The sequence below is a fragment of the Zosterops lateralis genome (genome assembly GCF_965231275.1).
Source record: "Zosterops lateralis genome assembly, contig: HAP1_HAP1_SCAFFOLD_225, whole genome shotgun sequence".
Taxonomy (NCBI): Eukaryota; Metazoa; Chordata; class Aves; order Passeriformes; family Zosteropidae; genus Zosterops; species Zosterops lateralis.
The window spans coordinates 1-27,352 of NW_028154468.1; the positions used below are offsets into that span (position 1 = coordinate 1).

Genomic DNA, 27,352 nt, shown 5'->3' on the forward strand with positions numbered 1-27,352 from the left:
ATTCCAAATTTTCCCCACAAAATTCCCAAATTTCCTCCCTAAAATTCCCATTTTTTTTGCCCCAAAATTCCCAAATTTCCCTCCAAAAATGCTCAGATTTTTTCCCCCCAAAGTTCCCAATTTTTCTCCACAAAAATTTCCATTTTTCCCTCTAAAATTCCCAAAATTTTCCCCCCAAAATTTTCCCCCCAAAATCTCCAAATTTTACCCCCAAAATTCCCCCCAAAATTCCCCCCAAAATTCTCAAATTTTCCCCCTCAAATTTTCCCCCCAAAATCACCAAATTTCCTTTAAAAATTCCCAAATTTTCCCCCCCAAAATTTCAATTTTCCCCCTAAAATTCCCCAATTTTCCCCCCAAATCTCCAAATTTTATCCCCAAAAATTCCCCAAAATTCCCTTTTTTTCCTTAAAATCTCCCAAATTCCCCAAAAATTCCCAAAATTCCCCCCAAATTCCCAAATTTTCCTCCCAAAAATTCCAAAAATTCCCCCCCAAAATTTTCCATTTTTCCCTCTAAAATTCCCAAAATTTTTCCCCCAAAATTCTCAAATTTTTCCCCAAAATTTTCCCCCAAATCTCCAAATTTTACCCCCAAAATTCCCCAAATTTTTCCCCAAAAATTTTCAAATTTTCCCCAAAATTTTTCCCCCAAAAATCCCCAAATTTCCTTTAAAAATTCCCAAATTTTCCCCCCAAAAATTCCCAATTTTTCCACCCAAAATTCTCAAATTTTCCCCCCAAAATCACCAAATTTCCTTTAAAAATTCCCAAATTTTCTTCCCAAAATTTCAATTTTTTTCCCAAAAAAATCCCCAATTTTTCCCCCAAATCTCCAAATTTTACCCCCAAAATTCCTCCAAAATTGCCCAAAATTCCCTTTTTTCCTTAAAATCCCCCAAATTCCCCAAAAATTCCCAAAATTCCCCCAAATTTGTCCCAAAATTCCCCAAAGTTCACAATTTTTCCCCCCCCAAATTCCCAATTTTCCCCCCAAAATTCCCAGACTTTTCCCCAAAAAAATTCCCAAGATTTTCCCCCAAAAAATTCCCAAAACTCCCCCCAAAAAATCCCCAAATTTTTCCCCCAAAATTCTCAAATTTTCCCCCAAAATTTCCCCCCAAAAATCCCCAAATTTTCTTTAAAAATTCCCAAATTTTCTTCCCAAAATTCCCAAACTTCCCCCCCAAAATTCCTCAATTTTCCCCCAAAAAATTCCCAAAATTTTTCCCCCAAAATTCTCAAATTTCCCCCCCAATTTTTCCCCCCAAATTTCCATTAAAAATTCCCAAATTTTTTCCCAAAAATTTCCTTTTTTTTCCCCAAAATTCCCCCCAAAATCCCCAATTTTTGCCCCCAAATCTCCAAATTTTATCCCCAAAATTCCCTTTTTTCCTTAAAATCCCCCAAATTCCCCAAAAATTCCCAAAATTCCCTAAAATTTGTCCCAAAATTCCCGATTTTTTACCAGTGAAGCTCCAATCCGGGAGGTCCCGGAGGGGGCCGGGCCCGGAGGGACTCGGGGAAAACCCAAAACTGGGAAAAAACCACAAAATTTGGGGATTTTTAAAATAAAATTAAATTAAAATTCCTTCAAGTTCAGCCAGGAAACGAAATTTGGGAAAAATCTCAAAATTTGGGGGAAAAAATCTGAAATTTTGGGAAAAAAATCTGAAAATTTTGAGGGAAAAATCAAAAATTTGGGGGAAAAAAAGGCAAATTTTGGTGGAAAAAAAATCCCAAAATTTGGGGGAAAAAACCTGAAAAATTTGGGAAAAAATCCAAAATTTTTCGGGAAAATCAAAAATTTGGGGAAAATTCCCAAAATTTGAGAAAATCCCAGAAATGTTGGGAAAAACCTGGAAATTTGGAAGAAAAAAAATCCCAAAATTTGGGGATAAAACCCCAAATTTGGAGAAAAATCAAAAAAAATTTGTGGGAAAATCAAAAATTTGGAGGAAAATTTGGGGGAAAAAGCAAAAATTTGGGAAAAAATCTGAAAAATTTGGCAAAAATCCCAAAATTTGGAAAAAAAAAATCTTAAAAATTGGGAAAAAATATGAAAAATTTGGAAAAAATCTCAAAATTTGGGAAAAAACTGAAAATTTGGGGGAAAAAATCCCAAAATTTGGAGGAAAAAAATCCAATATTTGGAGTAAAATCCAAAAATTTGGGGGAAAACCTCAAAATTGGGGGAAAAATCAAAAAAATTTGAAGAAAAAATCCTGAAATTTTGGGGGAAAAACCTGAAAAATTTGGCGAAAATCTCAAAATTTTGAGGAAAAAAATTTTAAAAATTGGGGGGAAAATTAGAAAATTTTGGAAAAAACCTGAAAATTTGGAGGAAAAAAATCGCAAAATTTTGTGGAAAATCCTAAAATTTTGGAAAAAAACCAAAATTTGGGGGAAAAAATGGCAAAATTTGAGGGAAAAATCTAAAAAAATTTTGTAAAAATCTCAAAATATGAGGAAAAATCCCAAAATTTGAAGGAAAAACTCAAAAAATTTTGGGAAAATCCCAAAAATTGGGAAAACTCCTGAAATTTTGGAAAAAAAACCCTGAAAATTTGGCAGAAAAAAAATCCCAAATTTTGGAGAAATCCCAAAAAATTTGGGGGAAAACCTCAAAATTTGGGGAAATTTCCCAAAATTTTTGAGGGAAAAATCCCAAAATTTGGAGGAAAACATCCAATATTTGGAGTAAAATCCAAAATTTTGGGTGAAAAAATCAAAAAAATTGGGAAAAAAATTACAAAATTTGGATGAAAAAAACCCAAAATTTGGGGAAAAATCAAAAAATTTGAAGAAAAAAATCCTGAAATTTGAGGGAAAAATCTGAAAAATTTGGCAAAAAAATTGAAAATTTGGAGAAAATCAAAAAATTTTGGAGGAAAATCCAAAAATTTGGTGGAAAAATCAAAAAATTTGGGGAAAAATCAAAAATTGGGAGAAAAAAATCCCAAAATTTGGGGGAAAAAATTGAGAAATTTGGGGAAAAATCCAAAATTTGGTAAAAAAAAAAATTTAGAGAAAAAAATCAGAAAAATTTGGCAAAAATCTCAAAATTTGGAGAAAAAACTCCAAAATTTGGGGGAAAATGTGAAAATTTGAGGAAAAAAATCCTGAAATTTGAGGACAAAAATCTGAAAATTTTGGTAAAAATATTAAATTTCAGGGAAAATTCAAAATTTCAGTGAAAAAATATCCCCAAATATTGGGAAAAACCTCAAAAATTTGGGGGAAAAATTCAAAATTCTGGGGAAAAATCCCAAATTTGTGGGAAAAAAATCCCCAAATTTGAAAAAACCCCCAAAATTTTGAAAGAAAATCCTGAATTTTGTGGGGGAAAATCCCCAAATCGGGGGGAAAAATCCCAAAATTTTGGGGAAAACTCTCAAAATCTGGAGAAAAAAACTAAAAAAACCCAAAATCCCAAAAAAAATCCTCAAAATTTGCCCCAAACTCGAAGAAAAAAAAAAAACCAAAATTCTTTCAAATTTCCCTCAAAATTCTGAGGGGAAAAAAAAAAGCCCGGGAAAAATTCCCGCCAAAACTTCCCGCCAAAACCTCCCCCTGAGGAAGCCCCGCCCCTTCCCCCTCACCTCTCACGCCATTGGCCAATCCCCGCCCCCTGAGGAAGCCCCGCCCCTTCCCCCTCACCTCTCACGCCATTGGCCAATCCCCGCCCCCTGAGGAAGCCCCGCCCCTTCCCCCTCACCTCTCACGCCATTGGCCAATCCGCTGAGGGGGGCGGGGCCAAGGCCGGGCCGAGCGCGCCTCCCGCTCCGCTGAGGGAAACGCAAAACGTCAATCAAAACCAAGCCACGCCCACTTGCTTTAAAACCCCGCCCAGCGGTTTCAAATCGCGATTACACCCCGCCCACAGATCTCAAGTCACTTCCACTCATTTAAATATCATTTAAATCTCATTAATTCAGCGTTTCCCGCCCTTTCCTCGCTCCCCGAGACCCTCCCGGGGCTTCCCCAGGACGAACCGAGCCGGAGAATCTTGCGCGCCGCCATTTTAGCCACTCTAGGAAGTGAAGTCACTTTGCGCATGCGCACATCCTCCAAACTACAGCGCGCGGCCATGTTGTACGGCATGAACTACTAATGAGACGCCATTTTGTACGGCAAAAGCGTGCGCGCCGCCATTTTGCCTCCGAGGTTGTGCCGCTTTACTTCCGCTTCCGGCCGCCGCCATCTTGGACGGAACGAAGCCGGAGCTTTTAAACGCCGAAGCGAATTCAAATGAAAATAAATTAATATTATATTAAATGTTTCAAATCGCCGCTTTTTTGTTGTTGTTTTGTCTGTCGGCGAAATAAACGGAGTGATGCGGGGTTTTTTAGTGGTTTTTATTGGAGTTTGAGGCGATTTTCGGGTGAGTTTTGTGTCCCACCGTCGCGGAATTTCCGGAACGGGAAAATTTTCCCCTCAGCGGCGGAATTTTTTTCACCTAAAATCCCCAATTTTCCCCCTTATATCTCCATTTTCTCCGCCATATTTTTTATTCCCTATAAAAAATCAAAACTATTTCCCTACAGCCCATTTTTTTTCTTTAGGTTTCCCTTTTGTACGGTAAAAACCCCGGGCGCCGCCATTTTGTACGGAAAACCCTCGGGCGCCGCCATCTTGGTACGGCAGCCCCGAAGGGTCAAACTACCTCAAATCCACACAAATTTTGCCGTTTTTTCCCGAAATTAAAAATCAGAGATTTAAATTTTTAAATATTTTTATTTTTAGGGTTTTTCCCGTTCATCCCTCAGCCCAAGGTGTTTTTCCAGGGCCTTTTTGGGGTCTCTGGGGGCTCGACCGAAACGTCCCCATTTACCCCAAGCCCCCATTTTTCCCTCTAAATTCCCCATTTTCTCCCCCCTAAACTCTCAAATTTTTTTCCTCCTTAAATTCCATCTTTTTAAAAACCCCAAATCTCTTTTTTTTCCCCCTTAAAATCTCCATTTTTTACGTCAAAAACCCCGCGCCGCCATTTCGTCCGGCAAAACCTCCGGGCGCCGCCATTTTGCACGGAAAACCGTTGGGCGCCGCCATTTTGTTACCCCCACACGGCGCCGCCATTTTGTACGGAAAATCACAGGGCGCCGCCATTTTGTCTCCCTCACAAGGCGCCGCCATCTTGCTACGGCAAACCCGAAGGGCCAAAATCCGTCAAACCTTCCCAAATTTTGCTTTTTTTTCACCAAATTAAAAGAGTGTGAGGTATCAGGTTTTTAATATTTTTATTTTTAGGATTTTCCCGTTCCTCCCTCAGCCCAAGGTGTTTTTCCAGGGTCTTTTTGGTGTCTCTGGGGGCGCGGCCGGGGCGGCCCCGGGGGAGTTCAGGGGGTTTTGGGTGAAGGTTTGACGCAAAGGACCTGAAAAAAAAATTTTAAAAAATCAAAATAAATAACAAATCGATCTTAGGAGGATTGAAGAAGAAATTGAGGGGGTTTTTAGGGTTTTTTTAGGGTTTTTTGAGGGGTTTTTGGTCACCTTTGGCCGCCAGCTGCAGGTGGTTCCGGAGGCGCCAACGCCGCTGATCGGCCTCGTGCGTGGCCTGGGCCTCGCGCCACTCTGGGAGCCCAAAAATCAGTCTGGGGAGCCAAAATTCACCCAAATCCACCCAAAATTCAGACTTGGGGCCCCAAAATACCCCAAAATCCACCCCAAAATCAGCTTGGGGGACCCAAAATCCACCCAAATCCACCCAAAATATCCCCAAATTCACCCCCAAATCAGATTTGGAAGCCCCAAAATCCACTCAAAAGTCAGTCTGGGGACCCCAAAATCAGTCTGAGGGTCCCAAAACAGCCCCAAATCCACCCAAAAATCAGTTTGAGAGCCCAAAAATCACTCTGGGAACCACAAAATCCCCCTAAATACACCCAAAATCCACCCAAATCTCAGAATTTCCCCCCTAAAATACCCCCAAAAATCCTCAAAACCCCCCAAAATCCCCCAAATTTTAATCCCAAACCTCCAAATTCCAAAAATAACCATCAAAACCCCCAAATTTTCAAAAAAAAACCCCCCAAATTTCCCCAAAATCCCCAAAATTTCCCCCAAAATCCCCCAAATTTTAATCCCAAACCTCCACATTCCAAAAATAACCATCAAAACCCCCAAATTCCCCCAAAATTCCCAAAATTTTCCCCAAAATTCCCCCCAAAATCCCCCAAATTTTCTCCAAAAACCCAATTCTGCCCCAAATCCCCCAAATTTTCGCCAAAAACCTCCAAATTTCCCCCCAAACCCCCCAAATTTTCCAAAAATCCTCATTTTACCCCCATAAAATCTCAATATTTTCACCCAAAACCCCCAAATTTTCCCCCAAAATCCCCCAAATTTTCCCCTAAAATCCCAAATTTCCCCAAAAATCCCCCAAAACCCCAAAATCCCTCAAAATACCCCAAATTTCCCCCAATAAACCCCAAATTTTCCATCAAACTTGCCCAAATTTTTCCAAAATTCCTCAATTTTCCCCCCAAATCCCCCAAATTTCCCCAAAAATCCCAAAATTTTCCCTCAAAATTTTTCAAATCTTCCCAAAAACCCAAAATTTCCCCCCAAATCCCAAATATTTTCCCCAAAATCCCCCAAATTTCCCCTCAAAACCCCCAAATTTCCCTAAAAATCCCCATTTCCCCCCATAAAATCTCAATATTTTCAACCAAAACCCCCAAATTTTCCCTCAAAATCCCCCAAAATCCCCCAAATTTTCCCCAAAAACCCCAAATTTCCACAAAATTCCCTCCAAAATCCCTCAAAATAACCCAAATTTCCCCCCAAAAAACCCCAAATTTTCCATCAAATTCCCCCAAATTTTTCCAAAATTCCTCAATTTTCCGCCCAAATCCGCCAAATTTCCCCAAAAATCCCCCAAATTTTCCCCCCAAAACCCCCCAAATTTCCCCAAAAATCCCAAAATTTTCCCTCAAAACTTTTTCAAATCTTCCCAAAAACCCAAAATTTCCCCCCAAATCCCAAATATTTTCCCAAAAATCCCCCAAATTTCCCCTCAAAACCCCCAAATTTCCCTAAAAATCCCATTTCCCCCCCATAAAATCTCAATATTTTCAACCAAAACCCCCAAATTTTCCCTCAAAACCCTCAAATTTCCCTAAAAATCCCATTTTCCCCCCATAAAATTTCAATATTTTCACACAAAACCCTCAAAAATCCCCCCAACCCCCCCAAATTTTCCCCTAAAAACCCAAATTTCCACAAAATTCCCCCCAAATCCTCCAAATTTCCCTCAAATTTCCCCAAAAAATCCCAAAAAATCCCAATTTTCCCCCATTTTTCTCACCCTTTTTGAGCTGTTGGAGGATCCCGCCCTTTTTCCCCCCCGCGGGGGGCGGGGCCTGGGCGGGGGGCGGGGCCAAGGGCGGGGCCACGCCCAGTCGGGCCCTGAGGGCGGGGACTCGCAGCAGCCCCGTCTGCAATAGGCTGAAGGTGTTCGACGTCAGCCAATAGGTGAAGACGGCCTGGGAAAAGGAGCCAATCAGCATCGAGGGGGGCGGGGCTTAGCGGGGAAGGGAAAAGGGCGGGAAATGGGGAGTTCTGAGAGAAAATTGGGGTTTTTTGAGGGGAAAAAAGGGATTTTTTTGGAAAAAAAATTGGAATATTGGGAACAAATTCTGAATTTTGGAGGAAAAATGGGAATTATGGGAAAAAAATCGGGAATTTTGGGGAAAAAATGGGAATTTGGATGGTAAAGAGGAGAAGCCTCGTCTGCAATGGGCTGAAGGGGTTGGGGATCAGCCAATAGGAAAACAGGGAGTGGGAAAAGGAGCCAATCAGCACCGAGGGGGGCGGGGCTTAGCGGGGAATGCAGAAAGGGCCGGAATTGGGGATTTCTGAGGGAAAAAATACAAAATTTTGAGGAAAAAATGGGGAATTTCGGAGAAAAAAAGAAAATTTGGGGGGTAAAAACTTTGAATTTGGGGAAAAATTGGGGATTTTGAGGGAAAATACTCAGAATTTTCAGGGAAAAATGGGAATTTTGGTGAAAAGGAGGAGGAGGAGCCCCATCTGCAATGGGCTGAAGGAGTTGGGGATCAGCCAATAGGAGGGGACGGCCTGGGAAAAGGAGCCAATCAGCATCGAGGGGGGCGGGGCTTAGCGGGGAATGCAGAAATGGTAAATGAGCCTTTTAAATGACCACGCCCCTTTTTAGGGTGGCCACACCTGACTTAGAAACGGCCACGCCCATTTTTGAAGTGACCACACCCATTTTCGGGTGACCACGCCTCTTTTAAAGTGACCACGCCCTTTTTTAATTGACCACACCCCTTTTAGGACGACCGCACCTTCCTTAAAAGTGGCCACACCCCTTTTAAAGTGACCACACCCCTTTTTAAGGTGACCATACCTTACCAAAAACTGGCCACGCCCATTTTCAAAGTGACCAAGTCCGTATTTAAAGTGACCCCACCCCCTTTTTGGGCTGGCCATGCCCTATGCAAATGAGCCCCTGCCCTATACAAACAAGCTCCTCTGCATGCAAATGAGCCCCCGCCGTATGCAAATGAGGCCCCACCTTATGCAAAAAAGCCCCTGCCCTATGCAAATAAAGCCGCCTTCTATGCAAACGAGGACACGCCTTATGCAAATGAGCCCCTCTGTATGCAAATGAGCCCCACTCTATACAAACAAGGCAAACGAGCCCCTCCATATGCAAATGAGGTTTTGCCCTATGCAAACGAAGCCTCACCCTATGCAAATGAGTCCCCGCCCTATGCAAATAAGCCTCTGCTCTATGCAAATGAGGCCCCATCCTATACAAATGAGGCCCCACCCTATGCAAATGAGCCTCTCCATGTGGAAATAAGGCCCCTCTGTATGCAAATAAGCCTCTATGCAAATGAGGCTCCGCCCTGTTCAAATGAGGCCCTACCCTATACAAATGAATCCCTCTGTATGCAAATGAGCCCCTACCCTATGCAAATCAGGCCACCCTATGCAAATGAGGCCCTGCCCTATACAAACAAGCCCCTCCATATGCAAATGAGCCCTCACCCTATGCAAACAATGCCTCTCCGTATGCAAATGAGACCCCGCTTTATGCAAATGAGCCCCCTTCCTATACAACCCCCTGCCTTATGCAAATGAGCCTCTGCCCTATGCAAATGAGGCCCCACCCTATAGAAACGAGCCTCTCCATATGCAAATAAGCCCCCAACCCTATGCAAATGAGCCCCACCCTAGGCTAATGAGCCCCCACTCTATGCAAATTAAGCCTCACCCTATGCGCGCCTTATGCAAATGAGCCCCACTGCAAACGAGCTCCCGCCCTATGCAAATGAGCCCCATCATATGCAAATGAGAAGACCACCATATGCAAATGAGCACAGCTGAATGCAAGTAAGTCCCCACTATACGCAAATGAGCCACCGCCCTATGCAAATGAGCCCCTGCCCTATGCAAATGAAGTCTCACCCTAGACAGATGAGGCCACGCCTTATGCAAATGAGCCCCACTGCAAACGAGCCCCTGCCCTATGCAAACGAACCCCTGCCGTATGCAAATGATCCCCCGTCCTATACAAACAAGCCCCTCTTTATGCAAATGAGCTCCCACCAAATGCAAATGAGCCCCTGCCCTATACAAACAAGCCCCTCTGTATGCAAATGAGCCCCCTCTGTATGCAAATGAGCCCCCTCTGTATGCAAATGAGCCCCTGCCCTATACAAATAAGCCTCCAACCCTATGCAAATGAACCCCCACCATATAGAAACAAACCCCTGTGTATGCAAATGAGCCTTCACTCTATGCAAATGAAGCCTGTGTTCTATGCAAATGAAACCCCGCCCTATTCAAATGAGGCCCCACCCTATACAAACGAGTCCCTCCATATGCAAATGAGGCCCCCGCCCTATGCAAACGAGCCTCCCACTCCATGCAAATGAGTCCCTCTGTATGCAAATGAGCCGCCGCTCTATGCAAATGAGCCTCTGCCCTATGCAAATGAGACCCCACCCTATAGAAACAAGCCCCGCCCTATGCAAATGAAATGCCAACGAGCCCCCACTTTATGCAAATGAGTCCCTACCATATGCAAATGAAGCCCCCTCTGTATGCAAATGACCCCCCTCTTTATGCAAATGAGCCGCCGCTCTCAGCCAATGAACTCACGGTGGGGAAGTGGAGGATGAAGGGCAGGAAGACGAGGGGGAGGAGCCTCAGGATCTGCCGCACCGGCCCCGCCCCCGGGGCGGCCACGCCCGTCTCGGCCCCCAGCTGTGAATGGGGATATGCAAATTAGCCACGCCCCTCATTTGCATATCAAATCTCCGCCCCTTTTTCCCAAATTTCCCCCCCAAATTTTTCTCTCCCAAAATTTTCCTGAGTCTTCCCAACTTTATCCCAATTTTTTCCACCAAAATTGTCCATTTTTTCACCCAAAATTTTCCATTTTTTTCCCCAAAAAATTCCTAATTTTTCCCCAAAAATTCCATATTTTTTTCCCCATAAATTTCCCATTTTTTCCCCCCATAATTTCATTATTTTTCCCCCCAAAATTCCCATTTTTCCTCCAAAAATTTCCCAATTTTTCCCCAAAAATTCCATATTTTTTTCACCCAAAATTTCCCATTTTTTTCCCATAAATTTCCCATTTTCCCCCCAAAATTTCCCATTTTTTCCCCCAAAATTCCCATTTTTCCTCCAAAAAATTCCCATTTTTTCCCCAAAAATTCCCATTTTTTTCCCAAAAATTTCCCATTTTTTTCTCCAAAAAATTCCCAGTTTCCACCAAAATTTCCCCATTTTTTCCCCAAAATTTCTCATTTTTTCCGCCCAAAATTCCCCATTTTTTCTCAAAAAATTCCCAATTTTTTCCGCCCAAAATTTCCCATTTTTTCCCAAAATTTCCCATTTTTTCTTCGCCAAATTTTCCCATTTTCCCCCCGAAATATCCCATTTTTTCCCCAAAAATTTTCCCTTTTTTCCCCCCAAAATCTCCTATTTTTTCCCCCAAATTTTCCCATTTTTCCCAAAAAAAATTTCCATTTTTTTCCCCAAAAATTTCCCTTTTTTTTCCCAAAAATTTCCCATTTTTCCCCCATAAATTTCCCATTTTTCTCCTCAAAATTTCCAATTTTTCCCCAAAATTTCCCATTTTTTCCTCCAAAAATTTCCCTTCTTTCTCCATAAATTTTGTATTTTTTCCCCAAAAAATTCTCATTTTTTCCCAAAATATTCCCATTTTTTCCCCCCAAATTTCCAATTTTTTTCCCAAAAAATTTTCCATTTTTTCCCCAAAATTTCCCATTTTTTGCTCTAAAATCTTCATTTTTTCACCAAAAAACTTCATTTTTTCCCCCAAATCCCAATTTTTTTCCCCAAATCCCGATTTTTTACCCCAATTTTTTTACCCAAATTCTCCATTTTTAACCCTTAAAAAAAATCCAACTTTTCCTCCAAAAAAATCCCCATTTTTTGCTCTAAAATTTCCATTTTTTTTCAAAAAAATTCCCAATTTTTTTTCCCCAAAAATTTCCCATTTTTTCCCCAAAAATTTCCCATTTTTTTCCCAAAATTCCCATTTTTTTCTCCATTTTTCCCCCAAAAATTTCCCATTTTTTTCCCCCCAAAATTTCCCTTTTTTCCCCAAAAATTTCCCAATTTTTTCCCAAAAATTTCCAATTCCCATTTTTTCCCAAAACTTTCCGGTTTTTCCCCCATAAATTTCCCATGTTTTTTCTCCATTTTTCCCCCCAAAATTCCAATTTTTTCCCTAATGGGGGGGAAAAATTCCAATTTTTTCCCCAAAATTTCCCTTTTCCCCCAACAACTTCCCAATTTCCCCCAAAAATTTCCCATTTTTCCCATAAAACCCCCATTTTTTGCTCTAAATTCTTCATTTTTTCACCAAAAAATCTCCATTTTTTTTCCCCAACCCCCAATTTTTTTCCCAAATCCCCAAATTTTTACCCCAATTTTTTACCCAAATTCTCCATTTTAACCCTTAAAAAATCCAACTTTTCCTCCAAAAAATCCCCATTTTTTGCTCTAAAATCTTCATTTTTTCACCTAAAAATTCCCATTTTTTTTCCTAAATCCCAAATTTTTTACTCCATTTTTTTAACACAATTCTCCATTTTAATCCTTAAAAATCCAACTTTCCCTCCCAAAAATTCATTTTTCCCCATAAAATCCCATTTTTTGCTCTAAAATCTTCATTTTTTTCACCAAAAATCTTCATTTTTTCACCTAAAACTTCCATTTTTTTTTTTCGAAAATCCCCTTTTCCATTTCCCCCCAAAATTTCCCTTTTTTCCCCATAAAATTCCCATTTTTTTCCCAAAATATTCAATTTTTTCCCCAAAAATTTCCCATTTTTCCCCCAAAATTTCCCATTTTTCCCCCAAAAATTTCCCAATTTTTCCCCAAAAATTCCCATTTTTATCCCAAAAATTCCATAATTTTTTCACCCAAAATTTCACATTTTTCCCCAAAATTTTCTCACCTTTTTTTTCTCCAAAAAATTCCCAGTTTCCACCAAAATTTCCCCATTTTTTCCCCAAAATTTTCTCATTTTTTCCCCATAAATCTCCCCATTTTTTCCCCCAAAAATTCTCATTTTTTCCCCACAAAAAATTCCCAATTTTTCCCCAAAAATTCCCAGTTTTCCCCCAAAATTTCCCATTTTTTTCCCCCAAAAAATTTCCCATTTTTCCCCCAAAAAATTCTCTTTTTTTTCCCCCAGAAATTTCCCATTTTTCCCCAAAAAATTCCAATTTTTTCCCCATAAATTTCCCAATTTTTTCCCCCCAAATTTCCCATTTTTTCCCTCTAAAAATCCCCATTTTTCCTTAAAAATATTCCATTTTTTTCCTCCATAAATTTCATATTTTTTTCCCACAAAAATTTCCCATTTTTTCCCCAAAAATTCCCATTTTTCACCCAAAATTTTCCATTTTTTTCCCCCAAATATTCCCATTTTTTCCCCAAAATTTCCCATTTTCCCAAAATTTCCCATTTTCCCCCCAAAAATTTCCCAATTTTTCCCCAAAAATTCCCTATTTTTTTCACCCAAAATTTCCCATTTTTCCCCATAAATTTCCCATTTTTCCCCCATAATTTCACATTTTTTCCCCAAAAATTCCCATTTTTCCTCCAAAAAATTCCCATTTTTCCTCCAAAAAATTCCCATTTTTTCTCCAAAAATCCCATTTTTTCCCCCCAAATTTCCATTTTTTCCCCAAAAATTTCCCCAATTTTTTTCCCCAAAATTTCCATTTTTTCCCCAAAATTTCCCATTTTTTTCCCCCCAAAATTTTCCATTTTTTCCCCAAAAAATTCCCATTTTTCACCCAAAATTTTCCATTTTTCCCCCAAAAATTTCCCAGTTTTTTTCCCCAAAATTTCCCATTTTTTCCCCAAAAATTTCCCGGTTTTTTCCCCATAAATTTCCCATTTTTTTCTCCAATTTTCCCCCAAAAATTCCCATTTTTTTCCCCAAAAATTTCCCATTTTTTCCCCAAAATTCCCATTTTTTTCTCCATTTTTCCCCCAAAAATTTCCCATTTTTTCTTCCAAAATTTCCCATTTTTTCCCCAAAAAATTCCCCATTTTTTCCCCAAAAATTCCCATTTTTTCCCAAAAAAATTTCCATTTTACCCCGAAAATTTCCCCATTTTTTCCCCAAAAAATTCCCATTATTTCCCCAAAAATTCCATAATTTTTTCACCCAAAATTTCCCATTTTTTCCCCCCAAAATTTCCCAGTTTTTTCCCCAAAAAAATTCCCATTTTTTCCCCAAAATTTTCCATTTTTTTTCCCCCAAAAATTCCCATTTTTTCCCAAAAATTCCCATTTTTCCCCCCAAAAATTTCCCAATTTTTCCCCAAAAATTCCATATTTTTTCACCCAAAATTTCCCATTTTTTCCCCCCAAAATTTTCCATTTTTACCCCAAAAATCCCCGGTTTTTTCCCAAAAATTTCCCTTTTTTTCCCTCAAAATGTCCCACTTTTTCACCCAAAATTTCCCATTTTTTCCCCCGAAAATTTCCCATTTTTCACCCAAAATTTCACAATTTTTTTCCCAAATTTTCCCATTTTCCCCCCGAAATATCCCATTTTTTCCCCAAAAATTTTCCCTTTTTTTCCCCCCAAAAATTTCCTTTTTTCCCCCCCAAAATCTCCTATTTTTTCCCCCAAATTTTCCCATTTTTCCCCAAAAAATTTCCATTTTTTTCCCCAAAAATTTCCCTTTTTTTTCCCAAAAATTTCACATTTTTTCGCCCATAAATTTCCCATTTTTCTCCTCAAAATTTCCAATTTTTCCCCCAATATTTCCCATTTTTTCCCCAAAAAATTTCCCTTCTTTCTCCATAAATTTCGTATTTTTTTCCCAAAAAAATTCTCATTTTTTCCCCCAAAAAATTCCCAATTTTTTTCCCAAAATTTCCCATTTTTTTCCCAAAAAATTCCCCATTTTTTCCCCAAAAATTCCCATTTTTTCCCCAAAAAATTTCCATTTTACCCCGAAAATTTCCCCATTTTTCCCCCAAAAATTCCCATTTTTCCTCCAAAATTTCCCATTTTTTCCCCAAAAAATTCCCATTATTTCCCCAAAAATTCCATAATTTTTTCACCCAAAATTTCCCATTTTTTCCCCCAAAATTTCCCAGTTTTTTCCCCAAAAAATTCCCATTTTTTCCCCAAAATTTCCCATTTTTTCCCCAAAAATTCCCATTTTTCCCCCCAAAAATTCCCATTTTTCCCCCCAAAAATTTCCCAATTTTTCCCCAAAAATTCCATATTTTTTTCACCCAAAATTTCCCATTTTTTCCCCATAAATTTCCCATTTTTCCCCCCAAAATTTCACATTTTTTCCCCCAAAATTCACATTTTTCCTCCAAAAAATTCCCATTTTTTCCCAAAAATTTCCCATTTTTTTCTCCAAAAAATTCCCATTTTTCCCCCAGAAATTCCCCATTTTTTCCCCAAAATTTCTCATTTTTTCCGCCCAAAATTTCCCATTTTTTCCTCAAAAAATTCCCATTTTTTCCCCCCAAAATTTTCCATGTTTTCCCCAAAAATTTCCCATTTTTCCCAAAAAATTCCATTTTTTCCCCAAAAATTTCCCATTTTTCCCCAAAAAAATTCTCTTTTTTTTCCCCCAAAATTTCCCATTTTTCCCCAAAAAATTCCAATTTTTTCCCCATAAATTTCCCAATTTTTTCCCCCAAAATTTCCCATTTTTTCCCTCTAAAAATCCCCTTTTTTCCTTAAAAATTTCCCATTTTTTCCCACAAAATTTCCCATTTTTTCCCCAAAAATTCCCATTTTTTCCCCAAAATCCCCGGTTTTTTCCCAAAAATTTCCCTTTTTTCCCTCAAAATGTCCCACTTTTTCACCCAAAATTTCCCAATTTTTTTCCCAAAAAAATTCCCATTTTTCCCCATAAATTTCCCATTTTTTTCTCCATTTTTCCCCCCAAAATTTCCCCATTTTTCCCCAAAAATTCCATATTTTTTCCCCCAAAAAAATTCCCATTTTTTCCCCAAAATTTCCTTTTTCCCCCAAAAAATTTCCCATTTTTTCCCCAAAAAATCCCCATTTTTCCCTCTAAAACCCCCATTTTTTGCTCTAAAATCTTCATTTTTTTCACCTAAAAATTCCCATTTTTTTTCCTAAAATCCCAAATTCTTTTACTCCAATTTTTTTAACCCAATTCTCCATTTTAACCCTTAAAAATCCAATTTTCCCTTCCAAAAATCCCCATTTTTCCCCCTAAAATCCCCATTTTTTGCTCTAAAATCTTCATTTTTTCACCAAAAAACTCCATTTTTTTTCCCCAAACCCCCAATTTTTTTCCCAAATTCCCGTTTTCCCCCCAAACCTCGAGCACGAGCCAGGTCGATGCCGTGACCAGCACGGGCAGGACGTAGAAAGGGTCGGGGGCGGCCAAATTGGGGAACCAGGCGACGCCTCCCCGGAGCAGCCCCGGGGCCGGAGCCGCCGCCAGCCCCTGCAGGGCAAAGAAAAACGACACGAAAAGGGGGGTCTGGGACCCCCAAAGGTTAAAAAATAGTCCAGAAAAAACCAAAATATTTTTCAGAATTTTTTTGGGATTTTTTTGGAATTTTTTTTGGAATTTTTTTGGATTTTTTCTGATTTTTTTCCAATTTTTTTCGGATTTTTTTCGGATTTTTTTGGAATTTTTTCTGATTTTTTTTTTAATTTTTTTGGATTTTTTTCTGATTTTTTTTGGATTTTTATTTTTTTTCTGATTTTTTTTGGAATTTTTTTGGAATTTTTTCAGATTTTTTTCAGAATTTTTTCCGAATTTTTTTGGATTTTTTTCTGATTTTTCTTGGAATCTTTTTGGATTTTTTTCCGATTTTTTTTGGAATTTTTGGGGGTTTTTTCCTGATTTTTTTCGGATTTTTTTTTGAATTTTTTTCTGATTTTTTTGGAATTTTTTTGGATTTTTTTCTGATTTTTCTTGGAATCTTTTTGGATTTTTTTCCGATTATTTTTGGAATTTTTTTGGATTTTTTTCAGAATTTTTTTAGAATTTTTTTCGGATTTTTTTGGGAATTTTTTTGGATTTTTACGAAATTTTTTAGGAATTTTTTTAGAATTTTTTTGATTTTTTTTTGGATTTTTTTCTGATTTTTCTTGGAATTTTTTTTGGATTTTTTTCCGATTTTTTCCAGGTTTTTTTCTGATTTTTTTCTGGGTTTTTTTTTTTTTTTTTTTTGGATTTTTTTCTGATTTTTCTGGGAATCTTTTTGGATGTTTTTTGGATTTTTTTCAGAATTTTTTTGGACTTTTTTCGGATTTTTTTCTGATTTTTCTTGGAATATTTTTGGATTTTTTTCGGAATTTTTCTGATGTTTTTTGGAATTTTTTTGGATTTTTTTCAGACTTTTTTCCGAATTTTTTGGGGGTTTTTTCCTGATTTTTCTTGTAATCTTTTTGGATTTTTTTACGGATTTTTTTTGGAATTTTTTGGGAATTTTTTTCAGAATTTTTTTTGGAATTTTTTTTGGGTTTTTTTTATTTTTTTTGGAATTTTTTTGGATTTTTTTCAGAATTTTTTTGGATTTTTTTCTGATGTTTTTTGGAATTTTTTTGGATTTTTTTTGGAATTTTTTTGGGGTCTTTTGGATTTTTTTTCTGATTTTTATTGGATTTTTTTCTGATTTTTTTTGGAATTTTTTCGGAATTTTTTTTAGAATTTTTTTGATTATTTTGGGATTTTTTTCTGATTTTTTTTGGAATTTTTTCCGATTTTTTTTTTGGAATTTTTATGGAAATTTTTTGGATTTTTTTCAGATTTTTTGGGGAATTTTCTTGAATTTTTTGATGATTTTTTTTCTCATTTTCCCGGGTTTTTCTTCAGAATTTTTTGAGAATTTCATTGGAATTTTTGTAAATTTTTTAGAATTTTTTCAGAATTTTTTCAGTTTTTTGTGATTTTTTTTCCCAAATCTTTCTGGATTTTTTTATGATTCTTTCTCAATTTTTTTGATTATTTTCATCATTTCCTGGCAAATTTTGAAGAGATATTTTTGGAATTTTTTCAGATTTTTTTTGGGATTTTAAAAAAGTTTCTTCGAATTTTTCCTGGATTTTTTCGTAATTTTTTTTTCAGATTTTTTTTCAATTTTTCCGGAATATTTTGCGGCTTTTTGGAAAATTTTTTTGAATTTTTCCCAGATTTTTTTCAGATTTTTTCCAGAATTTTTTACAACTTCTTGAGTATTTTTTTACTTTTTTTTTTAGAATTTTTTTAGGAAATTTTCAACATTTTTTGTGATTTTTTTGGGGGATTTTGGGGCCATTGGGGAACAAGGCGAGGCCCCCCCCGGAGCCGCCGCCAGGCCCTGCAGGGCAAAGAAAAACGACACGAAAAGGGGGGTCTGGGACCCCCAAATGTTAAAAAAATATTCAAAAGTTTTTGGGGAATTTTATAAATTTTTTTGAAAAATTTTTCTAGATTTTTTTTGATTTTTTTTTTAATTTTTTTTCTAATTTTTTTAAAATTTTTTCAGACTTTTCAGAGAGATTTTTTTTGGAAATTTTTGATGATTTTTCACAAATTTTGGGGGTATTTTAAAGGAATTTTTCTAGAATTGTAAAAATTTTTTAAATGAATTTTTCCAGAATTTTTTTTGAAATTTTATGGGATTTTTCTTGTAATTTTTCTAGATTTTTTTCAGATTTTTAGGGATTTTTTTTTTATTTTGGATGATTTTTTTCCTGCTCTATTTAGGATATTTGGGGAATTGTTTAGGATTTTTTTGGAAAAGTTTTAAAGTTTTCTTGGATTTTTTTTTTTTTTAATTTTTTTTCTAATCCTTTTTGTATTTTTTTGGATTTTTTTCTGATTTTTTTTGGAATCTTTTTGGATTTTTTTTGGATTTTTTTTGGAATTTTTTGGGATTTTTTTCAGATTTTTCTTGGAATTTTTTTTGATTTTTTTCCGATTTTTTTTGGAATTTTTTTGGATTTTTCAGATTTTTTTTGGATTTTTTTCTGATGTTTTTTGGAATTTTTTGGATTTTTTTTGGAATTTTTTTGGATTTTTTTCGGATTTTTCTTGGAATTTTTTTGGATTTTTTTTTGGAATTTTTTTGGATTTTTTTCAGAATTTTTTTGGAATTTTTTCTGATGTTTTTTGGAATTTTTTTGGATTTTTTTCTGATTTTTTTTGGAATTTTTTGGGGGTTTTTTTGGAATTTTTTTCTGATTTTTATTGGATTTTTTTCTGATTTTTTTTGGAATTTTTTCGGACTTTTTTTAGAATTTTTTTGATTTTTTGGGGATTTTTTCTGATTTTTTTTGGATTTTTTTCTGATTTTTTTGGAATTTTTTTGGATTTTTTTTGAATTTTTACAAATTTTTCAGGGATTTTTTTTGAACTTTCTGACGGTTTTTCACTAATATTTTGGGAGGATTCTAAAAGATCTTTTCAAGAATTTGAAAACGTTTTTAAAAGGATTTTTCAGGATTTTTCCAGATTTTTTTTAACTTTTCGGGGGTTTTTTTCATAATTTTTTTTTATTTTTTTTCTGATTTTTTTGAGAATTTTTTTGAAATTCTTGATGATTTTTTCCTGATTTATTCAGGATTTTTTGAAATGTTTTTGGGAATTTTTTTAATTTTTACGGAATTTTCTTGGATTTTTTTTTCAGAAATTTTTGCGATTTTTTTTCTGATACTTTTCGCATTTTTTCATAATTTTTTCATAATTTTTTAGGGGTTTTTTTTGAGATTTTTTAGAACATTTTCAATGTTTCTTGGCAAACTTTAAGAGGATTTTTGGGGCTGTTTTTAGATTTTTTCAGAATTTTTAGGAAATTTTTTTTGCAATTTTCTTGGAAATTTTTGATATTTTGTTAGAATTCCTTGCAATTTTTTCCCCGATTTTTTCCAGAATTTTTTGCAAGTTCATTGAAATTTTTTTGAAATTTTTTCAGAATTTTTTCAGGATTTTTTCAACATTTTTTGTGAATTTTTTGGGGCCATTGGGGAACCAGACGAGGCCCCCGCGGAGCCCGCCGCCAGCCCCCGCAGGGCAAAGAAAAACCACACCAAAAGGGGGGTCTGGGACCCCCAAATGCTACTGAAATGATCCAGAAAAAAATAAAATATTTCTCAGATTTTTCGGAATTTTTTTGAAATTTTTTTTGGAATTTTTTTGGATTTTTTTTGGATTTTTTTGGATTTTTTTCGGATTTTTTTGGAATTTTTTCTGATTTTTTTTTTTTTTTTCAGATTTTTTTTGGATTTTTCTGATTTTTTTGGAATTTTTTTGGATTTTTTTCCGATTTTTTTCTGATTTTTTTTTTTATTTTTTCCAGAATTTTTTTGAGTTTCTTTTCTTAATTTTTTTCGGATTTTTTTCAGATTTTTTTCAGGTTTTTTTCAGATTTTTTTCTGAATTTTTTCAAAAATTTTTTTGGATTTTTTTCTGATTTTTTTTCGGAATTTTTTTGGATTTTTTTTGGACTTTTTTCTGATTTTTTTCTGATTTTTTTTGGAATTTTTTTGGATTTTTTTCCGATTTTTTTCCGATTTTTTGAATTTTTTTCTGATTTTTCTTGGATTTTTTTGGATTTTTTTTCCGAAATTTTTTCAGAATTTTTTTAGAATTTTTTTGATTTTTTCAGGATTTTTTTCAGATTTTATTTTATTTTTTTCTGATTTTTCTAGGAATTTTTTTGGATTTTTTTTACAATTTTTTTGGATTTTTTTCGGGTTTTTTTGGAATTTTTTTGGATTTTTTTCTGATTTTTTTCCGAATTTTTTTGGATTTTTTTCTGATTTTTCTTGGAATCTTTCTGGATTTTTTTCCGATTTTTTTTGGAATTTTTTTGGATTTTTTTCAGATTTTTTTTTGGATTTTTTTCAGATTTTTTTTTGGATTTTTTTGGAAATTTTTTTGGATTTTTTTCTGATTTTTTTTTGATTTTTTTTAGATTTTTTTCTGATTTTTCTTGGAATCTTTCTGGATTTTTATCGTATTTTTCTTGGAATTTTTTTGGAATCTTTTTGGAATTTTTTTGGAATTTTTTTGGATTTTTTTCTGATTTTTTTTGGAATTTTTTCGGACTTTTTTTAGAATTTTTTTGATTCTTTCGGGATTTTTTTCTGATTTTTTTTGGATTTTTTTCGGATTTTTCTTGGAATTTTTTTGGATTTTTTTTCTGATTTTTTTCAGGGTTTTTTCAGATTTTTTTTCTGAATTTTTTCAAAAATTTTTTGGATTTTTTTGTGAATTTTTTTTGGAATTTTTTTGGAATTTTTTTGGAATTTTTTTTTTCTGATTTTTTTCTGATTTTTTTTTAGATTTTTTTTGGATTTTTTTTATTTTTTCTGATTTTTTCTGATTTTTTCTGATTTTTTTTAGATTTTTTTTACATTTTTTGTAGAATTTTTTTGAAATTTTTGATTTTTTTTTTCTGATTTTTTTCCAAATTTTTTAGAACTTTTTTTGAAAACTTTTTGGAATTTTTCAGAATTTTCTTGAAATTTTTTTGGGTTTTTTTTTCTTTTTTTTCTAATCCTTCCCAAATTTTTAAATTATTTTTTTCAGGATTTTTTCATGATTTTTTCATGATTTTTTCATGATTTTTTCAAACCTTTTTAGAACATTCTCAATGTTTTCTTGGCAAGTTTTAAAAGGATTTTTTGGGGACATTTCTGGATTTTTTTCAGAATTTTTTCTGATCTTTTTTGCAATTTTTTTTTAATTTTTCAGACTTTTTTGGTAATTTTTTCCTAATTTTTTTCAGAATTTTTTACAACTCCTTTGAAAATTTTTTGAAAATTTTTTCAGAATTTTTTCAGATTTTTTTCAGATTTTTTCCTGATTTTTTTGGAATTTTTTTGGAATTTTTTGGATTTTTTACTGATTTTTTTAGAGAATTTTCTTGAATTTTTCGATGATTTTTTTCTCTTTTTTTTCCAGGATTTTTTGGGGATTTTCTGAGATTTTTTGGGGAATTTTTTTCGAATTTATTTGGAATTTTTTTGGATTTTTTTCGGAATTTTTTCTGATTTTTTTGGGAATTTTTTTGGATTTTTTTTGGAATCTTTTTTGGAATTTTTTTGGATTTTTTGATGATTTTTTTCTCATTTTTTTCCACGTTTTTTCAGGATTTTTTGGGAATTTTTTTGAGAATTTTTTCAGATTTTTCTTGGATTTTCTTCAGAATTTTTTGCGAATTTTTTTCTGATACTTTTCCAATTTTTTCATGATTTTTTCATGATTTTTTCAAGATATTTTTGAGATTTTTCAGTGAATTTGGGGATTTTTCAGATTTTTTTTAGAATTTTTTCAGAATTTTTTTGGAATTTTTTTGGATTTTTTCATAATTTTTTTTAAGATTTTTTTTCTGATTTTTTGGAGAATTTTTTTGAAATTTTTTATCATTTTTTTTCTGATTTTTCCGGATTTTTTTTAAGGATTTTTCGGGATTTTTTTTTCAAATTTTCTTGGAAATTTTCGATATTTTTTCAGAATTTTTTCGCAATTTTTTCCCAATTTTGTTACAGAATTTTTTGTGCCTTTTTTGAGAATTTTTTTACAACTTTTCCAGATTTTTTTGATGATTTTTTCATTATTTTTTTCCAAGTTTTCTCCTGGATTTTTTTGGAATTTTTTTGCCATTTTCTTGGAAATTTTTCAGAATTTTTTTAGATTTTTTTCAGAATTTCTCGGGGGTTTTTTTTCAGATTTCTTTGCAATTTTTTCCTGATTTTTTTTGATTTATTTGAACTTTTTTTTACAATTTTTTCCTGATTTTTTCAGATTTTTTTTCGGTTTTTTTTTCCTGAATTCTTCATTTTTTTTTCCAGGATTTTTTTAGATTTTTGGGGGGAGTTTTTTCTGATTTTTCCACAATTTTTTCTGATTTATTTGAACTTTTTTTTACAATTTTTCCCTGATTTTTTCAGATTTTTTTTGGTTTTTTTTCCTGAATTTTTCTTTTTTTTTCAGGATTTTTTTCCTAAACCTCCCAAACTTCCTCCCCAACTTTATTTCCTCTTCCCCCACCCTTTATCAATTAAATTTCAATCTAAATCCGAAAATATTTTATATTTTATTTCCTTTTACCTGCACGAGGGGCACGAGGAATCCCCTCAGGGGGTTGACGTCGTGTCGTTTCTGGTACGACGCCAGTTCGGAGTACGCCACGGCCACTGGGGGGCGACAGAGGGGCGTGGTCAGGGGAAAGGGGCGTGGCCAGTGAGAAAAGGGGCGTGGTCAGTGTTAAAATGGGTGTGGTCAGTGAAAGAGGGCGCGGTCAGTGTTAAAATGGGTGTGGCCAGTGAGAAAAGGGGTGTGGTCAGTGGAAAGGGGCGTGGCCAGTGAGAAAAGGGGGGTGGTCAGTGAAAAGGGGGCGTGGTCAGTGTTAAAATGGGCGTGGTCAGTGAAAAGGGGGCGTGGCCAGTGAGAAAAGGGGCGTGGTCAGTGAAAAGGGGGCGTGGTCAGGGTTAAAATGGGTGCGGTCAGTGAAAAGGGGGCGTGGTCAACATTAAAGGGGATAAGGGAAATTATAAAGGGGGCGTGGTCATTGATAAAATGGGCGTGGTCGGTGAAAAGGGGGCGTGGTCAGCATTAAAGGGGGTGTGGTCGTCATTGAATGGGGCGTGGTCAATAAAATGGGGTGTGGTTTGTAAAAAGGGGGAGTGGTCAGTGTTAGAAGGGGCGTGGTCAGCATTAAAGTGGGTGTGGTCGGTGGAAAAGGGGCGTGGTCAGCAGTGAATGGGGTGTGGTCACTATAAAGGGGTGTGGTTTGTAAAAGGGGTGTGGTCAGTGTTAAAAGGGGCGTGGTCAGCGAAAAGGGGCGTGGTCAGCATTGAATGGGACTGGTGAATATAAAGGGGGTGTGGTTTGTAAAAAGGGGGCGTGGTCAATGTCGAAAGGGGCGTGGTCAGCATTGAATGGCGAGTGGTCAATGTAAAGGGGGCGTGGTCGGTGTTTAAAGGGGCGTGGTCAGTGTTAAAAGGGGGCGTGGTCAGCATTAAATGGGACTGGATAATGTAAAGGGGGTGTGGTTTGTTAAAAGGGGGCGTGGTCAGTGAAAAAGGGGCGTGGCCTGTAAAGGGGGCGTGGTCAGCATTAATGTAGACGGGGTTTAGGAAAAGCATGGGTGTGGTCAGTGTTAAAAGGGGCGTGGTCAGTATTGAATGGGACTGGTCAATATGAAGGGGGCGTGGTTTGTAAAAGGAGGCGTGGTCAGCATTGAAGGGGGCGTGGTCAGCACGTAAACAGGTGTGGTTTGTTAAAGGGGGCGTGGTCAGCATTAAATTGGGTGGGGTCAGTAAAAAGGGGACGTGGTCAGTGTTAAAAGGGGCGTGGCCACGTTAAATGGGACTGGTCAATATAAAGGGGTGTGGTCAGTGTCAAAAGGGACAAATGCAGTGATAAAAGGGGGCGTGGTCAGCATTAAATGGGCGTGGTCAGTGTTAAAAGGGGCGTGGCCAGGTTAAATGGGACTGGTCAATATAAGGGGGTGTGGTCAGTGTCAAAAGCGACACATGCAGTGACAAAAGGGGGCGTGGTCAGCATTAAATGGGCGTGGTCAGTGAGAAAAGGGGCGTGGTCAACATTCAAGGGGTGAGGGGAATTATAAAGGGGGCGTGGTCAGTGAAAAGGGGGCGTGGTCAGTGTTGAAATGGGCGTGGTCAGTGTTGAAATGGGCGTGGTCACTATTGAATGGAACTGGTCAATATAAAGGGGGTGTGGTCAGTAAAAAGAGGGTGTGGTCAGTATTTTAAAAGGTGTGGTTTGTTAAAAGGGGGCGTGGCCAGTTAAAATGGGTGTGGTCAGTGAAAAGGGGCGTGGTCAGCATTAAATGGGACTGGTCAATACAAAGGGGGCGTGGCTGCCCAAATTTTACCCAAATTTCATCCCAATTTTGCCCAAATTTCCCTCAAATTTGACCCAAATTTCACCCCAATTTCAAATTTCACTCGAATTTCACCCAAATTTGCGCAATTTTCACCCGAATTTTCACCCAAATTTTCACCCAATTTTTGCCCAAATTTTACCCAATTTTCACCTAAATTTCGCCCAAATTTCACCTGAATTTCACCCAATTTTCGCCCAACTTTCGCCCAAATTTCACCCAATTTTTGCCCAAATTTCTCCCAAACTCTGCCTGAATTTCGCCCAAATTTCGCTCAATTTTCACCCGAATTTCACCCGATTTTCACCCAATTTTCATCCAAACTTTGCCCAAATTTCGCCTGAATTTCCCCCAAATGTCGCCCAAATTTCACCCGAATTTCAATCCAACTTTCTCACAATTTTGGCCCAATTTTCACCCAAATCCTGACCAAATTTCACGTAAATTTCACCCAAATTTCACCCAAATTTCGCCTGAATATTCCCAAAATTTAACTCAAATTTTGCCAAAATTTCACCCAAATTACAGATTTTGTCCAAGTTTTACCCAATTTTTGCCCGAATTTCACTGAAATTTCATCAAAATTTTGCCCAAATTTCACCCAAATTTTGCTTGAATTTCACCCAAATTTCACCCGAATTTTGCCCAAGTTTGACCCAATTTTTACCCGAATTTTTACCCAAATTTCACTTGAATTTCACCCAATTTAAATCCAAATTGCACCCGATTTTTACCCAATTTGCATCCAAATTTCACCCAAATTTCGCCCAAATTTCAACGAAATTTCACCCCAATTTTACCCAAATTTTTACCCAAATTTCACCCGATTTTCACCCAATTTTCATCCAAACTTTGCCCAAATTTCACCTGAATTTCACCCAAATTTCGCCCGATTTTCACCCAAATCTCACCCAATTTTCTCCCAATTTTTGCCCGAATTTCGCTCAAATTTCACCAAAATTTCACTCAAATTTCGCCCGAATTTCGTCCAAATTTCACCCAAATTTTGCCTAATTTTTGCCTAAATTTTACCCAAATTTCGCCTGAATTTTGTCCAATTTTCGCCCAAATTTGGCCCAAATTTCACCCAAATTTCAGCCAAAATTCGCCCAATTTTCACCCAAATTTCACCCGAATCTTCCCCAATTTTTGCCTAAATTTTATCCAAATTTTGCCCAAATTTCACCCAAATTTCATCCAATTTTCACCCAAATTTCATCCAAATTTCAAATTTCACCCAAATTTTGCCCAAATTTCGCTCAATTTTCACCCGAATTTTCACCCAATTTTTGCCCAAATTTTACCCAATTTTCACCTAAATTTCGCCCAAATTTCACCTGAATTTCACCCAATTTTTGCCCAAATTTCTCCCAAACTCTGCCTGAATTTCGCCCAAATTTCGCTCAATTTTCACCCGAATTTCACCCGATTTTCACCCAATTTTCATCCAAACTTTGCCCAAATTTCGCCCAAATTTCACCCAAATCTTGACCAAATTTCACCCAATTTTCTCCCAATTTTCACCCGAATTCTGCCCAAATTTTGACGAAATTTTGATGCTATTTTTACAAAATTTTACCCAATTTTTGTGCAAATTTCACCCAAATTACACCAAAATTTCGCCCGAATTTCAAATTCCACCTGAATTTTACCCAAAATTTTACACGAATTTTGCCCAAATTTCGCCCAAATTTGCCCGATTTTCACCCAAGTTTCGATCAAATTTTGCCCAAATTTTGACAAAATTTTGACAGTTTTTCGACGAAATTTCACCCAATTTTTGCGCAATTTTCACTCGAATTTCACCCGATTTTCACCCAATTTCCACCCAATTTCCACCCCCCAATCCCATCCCCGCCCACCCTGGTTGGGATCCGCCCCCCGCCGGGCCTCGGCCAATCGCTGCGAGAGTTTCTGGAGCTGCGGGAGGTGCCGCGAGAGTCGCGCGGCCTCGCGTTGTCCCCGCAGCACCAGCGGCAGCAGCAGCACCCGGGCTCCCACTGTGCCTGCAAAAAACACAGAAAAATATTAAATTTATAAATTAAAAAAATATTCGGGTGGATTTGAAAAAAAATCCTGAAAAAATCGGTGAAAAAATAAAGAAATTTGGGTAAAAAATGTGGATTTTGAAGCAAAATTTGTGATTTTTCGAGCAAAATCTGCCTCAGTTCTTTTCAATCCTCAATTTAATCAAAATTTGACCCAAAATCCCCAAAATTCAGGTGGATTTTATGGATTTGGTAAAAAAAAATCCAAAAAATTTGGTGAAAAAATGAGGAAATTTGGGTAAAAAATGTGAATTTTGACGCAAAATTTGTGATTTTTTGAGCAAAATCTGCCTCAGTTCATTTCAATCCTCAATTTAATCAAAATTTGACACCAAATCCCAAAATTTAAATGGATTTTATGGGTTTGGTAAAAAAAAATCCAAAAAATTTGGTGAAAAAATAAAGAAATTTGGTCAAAAACGAGAATTTTGATGCAAAATTTGTGATTTTTGGACGAAAATCAGCCTCAGTTTTTTTCAATCCTCAATTTAACCAAAATTTGACCCCAAATCCCCAAAATTCAGGTGGATTTTATGGATTTGGTAAAAAAAACCCAAAAAATTTGGTGAAAAAATGAGAAAATTTGGGTAAAAAATGTGAATTTTGACGCAAAATTTGTGATTTTTGGACCAAAATCTGCCTCAGTTTTTTTCAATCCTCAATTTAATCAAAATTTGACCCCAAATCCCAAAAATTCAGGTGGATTTTATGGATTTGGTAAAAAAAAACCAAAAAATTTGGTGAAAAAATGAGAAAATTTGGGTAAAAAATGTGGATTTTGATGCAAAATTTGTGATTTTTGGACGAAAATCAGCCTCAGTTCATTTCAATCCTCAATTTAATCAAAATTTGACCCCAAATCCCCAAAATTTAAATGGATTTTATGGATTTGGTAAAAAAAAAATCAAAAAAATTTGGTGA

The 27,352-nt window shown here is 36.0% G+C and overlaps 1 protein-coding gene and 1 long non-coding RNA gene across 3 annotated transcripts in view; both read right to left on the minus strand.

The window, feature by feature from the left end:
* Window positions 1–1,467: 1,467 nt before the first annotated feature.
* LOC310923716 lies at window positions 1,468–4,039 on the minus strand. Its single transcript, XR_014592685.1, has 3 exons — window positions 3,995–4,039; window positions 3,718–3,787; window positions 1,468–1,535 (listed from the first exon to the last, which is right to left on the minus strand). It is a non-coding gene; the product is annotated as an uncharacterized lncRNA (long non-coding RNA).
* A 1,157-nt stretch (window positions 4,040–5,196) lies between these two features.
* The window catches only part of OXA1L (OXA1L mitochondrial inner membrane insertase), a 29,494-nt gene continuing 7,338 nt past the window's right edge, over window positions 5,197–27,352 (minus strand). Inside the window, exons 5-11 of one of the 2 annotated variants that reach the window (XM_083885640.1) lie at window positions 26,246–26,389; window positions 22,586–22,671; window positions 15,854–16,018; window positions 10,137–10,241; window positions 7,309–7,486; window positions 5,493–5,573; window positions 5,197–5,374 (exon numbers count right to left, since the gene is read on the minus strand). In XM_083885640.1, the coding sequence (XP_083741766.1) occupies window positions 5,268–5,374; window positions 5,493–5,573; window positions 7,309–7,486; window positions 10,137–10,241; window positions 15,854–16,018; window positions 22,586–22,671; window positions 26,246–26,389 (866 nt within the window). In that variant the 3' untranslated portion in view covers window positions 5,197–5,267. Of the gene's footprint in view, window positions 5,375–5,492; window positions 5,594–7,308; window positions 7,487–10,136; window positions 10,242–15,853; window positions 16,019–22,585; window positions 22,672–26,245; window positions 26,390–27,352 lie in introns of both variants that reach the window. The other variant, XR_014592684.1, reaches the window with a different exon arrangement.